The following is a 10,182-nucleotide window of genomic DNA, read 5'->3' on the forward strand; positions in this document are numbered from 1 at the left end:
AATATACTATTCACCGATTTATTTCACAAGGCTAGAATAACTCTGATATGACAAAACAGAAAAAATTATAAGCCCCCATTACTAACAGATACAAAATTTCAATATATTAGCTAACCAGACCCCACAGTAAATTGAAAGAATAAAATATTACTAGAGGGCTGGGGCTGTAGCTCCGTTGGTAGAGTACTTGCCTTAGCACGAGTGAGGCTCTGGGTTCAATCCTCAGCACCACATAAAAATAAATAAAGGTACTGTGTCCATCTACATCTAAAAAAGACACTTTAATATCATGAGAAAGTTGGTTTTATCCCAGTATATAAGGGTATTTTAATATTAAATACCCTTTTTTAAAATTTTTAGTTGTAGATAAACATAATTATAGGATTGAATCCAGTGCCTCACACATGCTAGGTAAGAGTTCTACTACTGAACTACGAGCCCTAGAATACCTTTTTTAAAAGGTAATTTATAACAGATTAAAAATAAAAAATATTTAATTATCATAAAATATATAACACATTTTAAACCCTCAACAGCCAAATGTAACTTGTAGCTGTCATACTGAACAGTGCAAATGGATGATATTTCCATAATTTCAGAGAAATATAATAGCCAGGTGTGGTGGTGCACTCCTATAATCCCAGCAGCTCAGGAGGCCGAGACAGGAAGATCTCAAGTTCAAAGCCAGCCTCTCCAACTTGGTGAGACACCCAAGCAACTTAGCAAGATACTGCCTCAAATTTAAAAATAAGAAATAAAAAGGACTAGCAATATGGCACAATGGTTAAGTGCCCCTGGATTTGATCCCTGATTTAAAAACAAACAAACAAAAAAAAAAAAAACACCAAACCTAGTAGTCCCCAACTTGTGAAACAAAAACACCAACAGAAAAGGTGATAAGGTGTTCTCACTCATGTTTCCATCTTCAATCAATGTGTGAAAGCAGACTTTAGCACAACAGTACTCAATACATAAGTAACTCAGGTGTAAGAGATGACAACTCAGCTGGGCACAGTGGTGCATTCCTGTAATCCCAGCTAATTAGGAAGCTGAGTCAGGAAGATGGCAAACTCAAGGTCAGACTGGGCAAGATTCTCTCTCAAAATAAAAAGTGACTTGGGGGGCGGAGGTTATAGTTCAGTGGTAGAACACTTGTCTCACATGTGTGAGACACTGAGTTCGATCCTCAACACCACATAAAAATAATAAAATAAAGGTATTGTGTCCATCTACAACTAAAAACTAAATTTAAAAAATTTACTTGGGATGTAGTTCAGTGGTAGAGCTCTTGCCTAGCATGTGTAAGACCCTGGGCTCAACCCTAGCACTTGGGGGGGGGGGGGTGGAAGAGACAAATCAATAGTTGTTTTAGAATCAATAAACAGATTTTTTAAAAATCCCCTATACTCACAAACTGAAATTTCTGTATATGCATCTCAAAATTTCTCCTACCTTCTGGCATTTATATCACTTAGCTATTACTGACTTTTTTCTCCCTCATTTCCTATAATTTTATATATCTGATTGATTTTGCACTTAGGAGCCACATAATGTATGCCCATCTATCTCTAGACTTCTCCCAACTTCTCAACAAAAATGCAATTTGGCCAAAATTAATATTATCACAGAAAATAAGTATGTAGAGAGAGAGATTTCATAACAGCATAGAATTTTGTTTTCTGAGATGAAACTCATCTAAGCAGATTGAGTTAAACTTTCACTATCTTGCACAATGTCTTTAAGAAAGGTCACTTAGTGTAAAGACTTTCTAAACAATGTAGCTGCTAAACAAAAATGCCTAGAACAAAAAACCTTAACTGTATTTGGCATGTTTTGAAGAAATAATGATAGGATTACATTCTTGACAATCTGCTTTGATAAACTGTTACATGATAGACGTGTCTGAAAATGTTTATTATGTATACATAGGCAAAAAAAAGATACTAAAAGCTCTAGAGATGTTTTAAAAGTAGGCATATACAAAGGGTCAGGACTCAGAATATCAAACTTCTTAACACCATCACTAGAATTTCACACAATAAGATTCAAAATTATTTCCAAGCTAAGATTCTTCCCTTATACTATCAATGAAGCACGAAGGTTAAGACATTTTCAATTTCCTCTCTCTGAAAGCTGAAGAAAAATGAATTCAGGCAAAGTGAGGGGGGTAGAGGGTTCAAAGCAGAAGAAACATATGATCCAGAGAAAATGGAATGGGAGAAAGCTAGAGAAAGGCCAGTCTGTACTAAAACAGCTGAATGAGGTATTCAAATCCTTTTCCAATTAAAAAAGGAAATTGATAGATCACATTATATGTTATAAACTAAATGGATATTTGTTTGTGCTTCTGGTAGAGAGTTTGGAAATGAACTAGCAATAGGAACACAGAATTTCAAGCTAACGAAACAAGAGTTAACTAGCAAAAAAACAGAGGGTTGATAAAAGAAATGAAACCATATTATGGGGTTCAAAAGTGAATGACATATACATAGCTATAAAGTAGTAACTTTATAAAAGAACTACTATATAAAAGTAACTTTGTGGCCTATAAGCTGTGACATTTTAAACCAGATAATGTGAACTTTTTTCACTTAATTTTGGAAAGAATTAGATTATAATAGTTGCTTAGAAAGTTTTCTGTGACTATCATTAAGTAAAAGATGTGGTATAATAAGATTCCATTTCTATGAAATACGTAAAGAAATATTTTCAAGTACAATTCTAAGAACATAAGAAGGGCATGGAATGCAAGGGCAGGTAGGCAAAGGAAAAACAAGACAAATATTTATAATAAAAAGAAGTATGTGTAAAGCCAGTGGAATACAATTATCTCTGCGGGATATATAGAGAGATCTAAAAAAAAAAATCAAAGGACTGTCAACAGTGGCTAAATCTACAAATGAAAATCAGGATTTCAGATAATTTTGTTTCTTATTTTTGGGGGGGAAATAAACATTGAACTATCAGTTTAGTATACATTCATTTGCCTCATATATTCTGTAATAAGAAAACGTAATTGACTGATTTTGTTTCATTAGTCTAAATATTCACAGAACTAAGCAAAAGCTCAGCTTTTAGTTGGTGGTTATTTCAATCTAGCTTTCTGAAAATATTAACTCAAATACATAGAGACTCACAGCAAACACATAGTAATTCAATTCACAAAAAATACAATGGTGGGGCTGAGGTTATAGTTCAGCAGAGCACTTGCCTAGCACATGTCAGGCACTGGGTTTGATCCTCAGAACCACATAAAAATAAATAAATAAATAACAGTATTGTGTCCATCTACAATGAAAAAAAATAGTTTTAAAGTAAAATGGTGGTTTCAAGTTATTGTTTAATGGGTATAGAATTTCAGTTTGGGAAGATGAAAAAGTTCTGGAGGTGGATGAAGGGTGGTAGTTACACAGCAATGTGAATATACTTAATGTCACTGAAGTATACACTTAAAAAAGGTCAAAATTGCAATAACCACAATAAAAAATTCTTTCAATACAATAGCAATCCATTTCAGCCTGCTTTGAACTTCGATAAAGCAAAAGACTACTGTCATGAGTTTAACTTCCTAGACTAAGCCCTCCCACTTAAACCCATCTTCCCATCCACATCAACTCTATATTAGAGAGAGTATGTGTGTTAGACAATCAAGGTGAATGCATCAGTGTGAGGAAGCAGCCCAGGTGGAAACAAGTTCAGAGAAAGTAATTGAGAGAAGCAGGAAGGATAGGGCTCCTTTATCTTGACATTCATTTCTCTTCTTCTCTTAGGACTTATCCGAAATTAGTTTTCTGATCTCAAAGAAACTCATATCTTAATGGCATGACATATGTGGCTTGAATAGTCCTTACCCTGGCCATTCACCACCATTGGAATCTGCTTCAATAACTTTACATATAATATACAATATCATTCTTCCTTATGTCAGGAATCCTGACAATGCTCTAGCAACCTAGAAGCAAAACAGGCAACTTCCAGGTTGAACAAAGGTTTACAGTAATCCACTAACTATACTAACACTACACTTTCCCTTCTCTCCCCTACTCTAGCTAGAAGTGCCCCCAACCCAAGGTATCCAAATTATAATGAATTCTCACTAGGAAATTTTAAAAACATCCCCTTATCAGGGGGATGGGTTGTAGCGCAGTGGGAGAGCACTTGCCTAGCTAGGACGCATGAGGCACTAGTTTGATCCTCAGTATCATATAAACAACCAAAAATTTATTTTAAAAAATATGCTGGGCTGGGGTTGTGGCTCAGCGGTAGAGCGCTCGCCTCACATGTGTGAGACCCTGGGTTTGATCCTCAGCATCACATACAAAGATAAACAAGTGAAATAAAGGTGTTGTGTCCAACTACAACTAAAAAGTAAATATTAGAAAAAAATTTTTAAATATGTCTATCAGTCTGCTCCTTATTCACTAGATGAAATTCTCAGAGTTTTGCCTTTTTTTCCTTAACACATACCTGATGATGAAGCTGAAGTCCTGTTAAAAGTGTCTCCATTTGCTTCAGAAGAATATTTATCCTGTAAGAGGAAAGACCAGTTTTTCACTTTGCATAATAAGAATGTCATCTATTTCACAAATAGAAAATTAGAATAGTAACCCCTTTTCCAGTAGAATGCATTCTAAGACTTCTAGTGGATGCCTGAAACAATGGATATCAAACACTGATTCATACAGACACACTATATTTTTTCCTACACAAACATACCTGTGATAAAGTTTAATTTATAAATTGGGCACAATAAGATATTAACAAAATAAGAATAATTATAATTATGTAATAAAATTATGTAATATGGTCTCTCAAAATATCTTATTGGGCTGTACTCACTCTTCTTATGATGTGAAATGATACAATGCTTAGGTAATAAGAGGAAATAAAGTGAGCAACATAGGCATTGTGATGTAACATTAGGCTACTACTGAGGTTCTGACATTGTCAGAAGGATATTAGTGGCTTAACACTTTCAACAATAAAGAAATTTATTTTTAAAACTTCCACTGTGTTTATATAAAATGAAATCGTTAATATATCCAAATTTTTCAAGTGGAAATCACTCTAAGAAAATTCACTTATGCACAGAAAAGAACTTGTCTTTATATGCAAGTACCTCCAATTCCTCTCCTTTTCCCTTTCCTTCTCTGAATTCAACTTCTACTACTCTTGTCTTATTTCATTGTGCTTTAGTCATATTGGCTGTAATAAATTGTATAATGGTCATTAACAAATAATCCTAATTCCTGGACTTTGTGTTACTTATTTGAAAAGGGGTCATGGCAGATGTGATTAAGGATTTTGAAATGAAGAGATTACACTGTTTTATGTGAGTGGGTCCTTTGAAAGGGGTAAAGGGAGATAACACAAATACACAGAGGAAATGGCCATGTGAACACAGCTAAGAAATGCAACCACAAACCAATGTCCTCTTACAGCCACCAGATGATAGAAGAGAAAAAGATTTTCTCCAAGAGCTTCAAGATGGAAGGTAGACCTGCTCAAACCTTGATTTCTAACTTCTGACTTCTGGAACAATATGAGAATAAATTTCTGTTGTTTTAAATTACCCAATTAGGGGTAATTGCTGCCACAGACACATGAACTCAACACATTCACATTTTTCTTGGTATCCAAATATGCTAAGTTTCCTTCCTCTGACTCAGAAGCTTGGTAAATGATGGCTTTTGGGGACTGTTTCAGATCTCCCACTCATGAGTCAAGGAAGCCTTACCTCTCTCCACTTGAACCAACCCCCCCCCACACACACACACACACTCAAAATTCCTTATTTTTTCCATAGCACTTTTTTAAAAAAATATTTTTTAGTTGTAGTTGCACACAATGCCTTTACTTTTTTATTTTTATGTGGTGCTGAGGATCAAATCCAGTCCCTTGCACATGCTAGATTAGTGCTCTAACGCTTACCTCTGAGCCACAACCCCAGACCCATCCATAGCACTTTTTAATCATTCATAATTATCTGGTTCACAAATGTGCTTATTCTATCTCCCCAAATAAAATACAAGTCTTTGACAGCAAGTATTTCATCATGTTCAACACTACCTTCAGCATACCGAATTCAATAAATATATGTTGAATGATCAGAAGGCTTGTCGGGGGCTGGGGATGTGGCTCAAGCGGTAGCGCGCTCGCCTGGCATGCGTGCGGCCCGGGTTCAATCCTCAGCACCACATACCAACAAAAGATGTTGTGTCTGCCGAGAACTAAAAAATAAATATTAAAAATTCTCTCTCTCTCTCTCTCTCTCTCCTCTCTCACTCTCTCTTTAAAAAAAAAAAAAAAAAAAAAAAAAAAAAGAAGGCTTGTCGGTTTACTTTTAGGACACCTAGCTATAAATCATTTGTAACCTCTTAAATCACCCAAGTGAACCAATTTAGAAACTTCAAGCCAGGAATAGTGGTGTATACCCTTAATTCCAGCTACTTGGGAGGCTGAGACAGAAGGATCACAGATTCAAGTTCAGCCTGAGAAATGTAGCAAGACCCTGTCACAAAACAAAACTTAGTGAAGAGGCGGAGATGTAGCTTAGTGGGAGAGCACTTGCCTAACATGTGCTAGAACCTGGGTTCAATCCCCAGTACTGAAACAAAAAATTTAAATTTCAAAATGTCTTAACACATAAGAACTCCCCTATGCAGCTACAAAATATCCTATTTTGGTGAACACCTTTCTTTTCACCTGTACCCTTTTCAATTCTGGAATGTCATATGCAAGCTCCTTTTCTAAATTATTACTAACTTTGCTACTGCTACTTAACACAATTACCACTGTGGAGCAATTATCTCACACTGTTTCCACTTTAATCACGAAAGTTTTTATCTTCTGAAATGTACCACAAAAATGGAAATTTATTCAATATAGTAATGACCACTACATTTAATCATCTGGTCATCTAACAAAAAACACTAACAGCTAATAATAAGTAAGCAAACTAAATATCTAATACACTCACCATATCCATACATTCTAACACTCATCCCAATAAGTCTGCATACTATGTACAAATGTCAACCACTGAGATTTCTGGAATTTATAACTGCTAAGTTACCACATTTTTTATAACTCATCTCTTTCATTTTTCTATTCCCCCAGGTTGTGTACTCACTTCAAAATCAAGATTTTGGAGTTTGGAGTTTTTCTGTGAGAGAAAGAGGACAGGTACTGGAGACTGAATCCAGAGGCACTCTACCATGGAGTTACATCCCCAACTTTTCTTATTTTGAGACAGGGTCTCACTAAGTTGCCCAGGCTGGCCTCAAACTTGCACTCCTCCTGCCTCAACTTAAGGAATCTCTGGTATTACAAGGTGTGTGCCACCATGTCTTTCTAAGTGCTACCAGAACAGTGCCCTATTACTGCAAAATTATACAAGCATTTATGAACATATCTCGAAAAAAAAAAAAAAGCTCCTGCAAAGCACTCATAAAAGTCTGATGATAAATATCGCTTAAACTGCTATTAATCCAATGCTATTTTTTTAAAGCCACTATAAATTTAAAAGGAAAGCACCACCTAGTTTTGAGATGAAAACTTATTTAGAATGACCAATCAAAGGGGTGCCTTAGGGCTGGGATATGGCTCGCTCAGCCGTAGAGCACTGGTCTAGCATGTGTGAGGCCCTGGGTTCGATCCTCAGCACCACATATAAATAAAATAAAGGTATAGTGTCCATCTACAACTAAAAAGTATTTTTTTAAAAAATTGGTGCCTTAAATAAAAAAATGGCAGGGAATAAAAGACCTCCAAATTTTCCTCCATAAAAATGTCATTTATACATTCTTATTCTCTGCACTTAATCAAACAAGAAAGGAAAACAAAGCTACTGACTATCATGTTCAAGTTAACTAGGAAGTTACTAATTGCACAACCAGCACCAGGTGTCAAGTTTGCAGACAAATGTAAAAAATTTACTGTAAATTGGCCCCGTACAGATGTATTAAGAACTGTAAGGTGAAATTATCAACATAAATTCACATTCTATTTAGTATTCCAAATGTCATGATACAAGGTATGTTATGAATACTACAATGACTCCAAAAAGGTGAACTTGCAAGATGTAATAGCTAATCCTCAATTTCTGAAACTTGATACAACAAATATGCACAACATACTGCAGTGCACTGTGCTGTTTGAAGAGCACTCCATTTAGACAAACATCTCAAACTAAAAAACTAAAAACTAGACTAATGGAAAAGAGCCTATCTGTATATTAAACTTTGTATTATAACAAATCTATTAAGAAAAAGGGGGTGAAAAGGGAGCCATAAAATATCCTCTGACCAAATAATTCCTTTTTTTTTTTTTTTTTTTTTTTGGAGGAGGGGATTTATTGGGGATTGAACTCAGGGGCACTCAACCACTGAACCACATCCCCAGTCCTATTTTGTATTTTATTTAGAGAAAGGATCTGACTGAGTTGCTTAGTGCTTTGCTTTTGCTGAAGCTGGGTTTGAACTCGCAATCCCCCTGCCTCAGCCTCCCAAGCCACTGGGATTACAGGGGTGCATCACCACACCCAACAAGTAATTCTATTTTTGAGGAAAAAAATTCCCAAATTAAATAAGTTGTAGGTACTTATGACAATGTCAAAGTAAAAAACTAACACCATCTTAAATTCCCACAACAGAAATCATTTATATTATGACAGATCCTTTCCATAGGTCTTATGTATGCATAAGAAATTATTTGTAGGAAATTAGTAATACGGAATAATCTGTAAAGAGTAAAAAAAAAAACAAAAGCTGGATTCAAAAATTACTGTGATAGGGCTGGGATGTAGCTCAATGGTACCACATTTGCCCAGTATGCATCAGGCCCTGGGTTCAATTTCAGTACTTAAAAAAAAACTGTTATATACTCTAATAAAAACATATTTTGGAAGATAGAGGGAAGCTTTTCATAGGAGTAACTATGCTAGAGAGCAACATTTTTAGGTGATTTTTCTCCTTTTTTCACAAAAATGTGGTTATGCTTTTATGATGAAAGACGACTATAAGAAGATAACAAAAAGATGTTATTTCTAAAATAACTTCCAAGATAAGAAACATGACAAAATCAGATTAATATTTTGGGTATTGCTATTCAAACTCCACATATGAATCAATTCCAGTTAATTTAAAGAACTGCATTTTTTGTATAAAATAAGGATTTACACAAAGGCATCACTTAAAATCAGAAAGTATCAAAATTTATTGTCTTACACACAAACAGGAAATTCTGAAGAGAATAAAAACTTTTGGAGATAATGTCAACAAAGTAACACTTCTGCAAAATCAATCCCTTAAACTATATTATCAAGTTTCATTCCATGAATTTTTTAAAAGTCAGAACTGAAACCAAAAAAATCTAACCCAGCGCCACTGCTTCTGAATTACAATGCAATTTCGCAAATGCCAAACAGGAAAAAGATCTGATGATCTGTTATATATTAAGCTGATGGCACCATTTGAAGCAGCCTAAAATATTTATCTTAGAAGCCTTCCTTGCATAAAACCAATTTTCAGAATTCAAAATATCATCCAGAACCAAACTTTTGCCAATTTTCCATGTAAGTGTCCCTCAGAGACATTCCACCAAATTTGAACAAGCTTGCTTTCACCTGTAAGTCCTAAATCACTGAGATGTAAATAAGTTCTTCATATCACATCTAATTTAGCTTTTAATTGTCACATTATCAGATACATAATTCTACACAGGCATTCTTTCTCATTCCCCATAAAATAGTTTATAACAACCACAGAGATAAACACTGAAATAGTCTATAATTTAAAACTTCCCCACCAGTTTTTCAACTTTGATAAAAATCCATAGCATTTAATAACTGCACATTTTAAATTTTATTACCTTTTCAAATACAGGAACATAGGAAGACACATGAGGTTTGATGATTTCTGCTTCCCAATCTTCATCTCCCATGGTGGCTTCAAGTTCTATTTTTATTTTGTGGGGGGAAAAAGCACTTTGACCTCCATTAGATAAGAACTGTGTCTTTAACAGCATAAACTATCCGTCTGGGGATATAACTCCCTCACAGAGCAAATGAGACCCAGGGTTTGATTCCCGGCACATCCCCACCCACCAAAAAAAAAAAAAAAAAGTATAAACAATCAACAATCATTGTTTCACATATAGCTCTTGGAAATGCTCAACTAACTG

The 10,182-nt window shown here is 35.0% G+C and overlaps 1 protein-coding gene across 5 annotated transcripts in view; it reads right to left on the bottom strand.

Moving 5' to 3' along the window:
• DDX4 (DEAD-box helicase 4) overlaps positions 1-9,942 on the bottom strand; it is a gene marked incomplete at both ends in the record, with an annotated part of 51,943 nt that extends 42,001 nt beyond the window's left edge. For all 5 annotated transcript variants that reach the window (XM_081309124.1, XM_081309123.1, XM_081309125.1 and 2 more), the window contains 2 exons: positions 4,468-4,528; positions 9,871-9,942. In XM_081309124.1, the coding sequence (XP_081165250.1) occupies positions 4,468-4,528; positions 9,871-9,942 (133 nt within the window). The remainder of the gene's footprint in view (positions 1-4,467; positions 4,529-9,870) is intronic.
• Positions 9,943-10,182: the final 240 nt, after the last annotated feature.

Source organism: Spermophilus citellus (assembly GCF_964194105.1).
Source record: "Spermophilus citellus genome assembly, chromosome: 1".
NCBI lineage: Eukaryota > Metazoa > Chordata > Mammalia > Rodentia > Sciuridae > Spermophilus > Spermophilus citellus.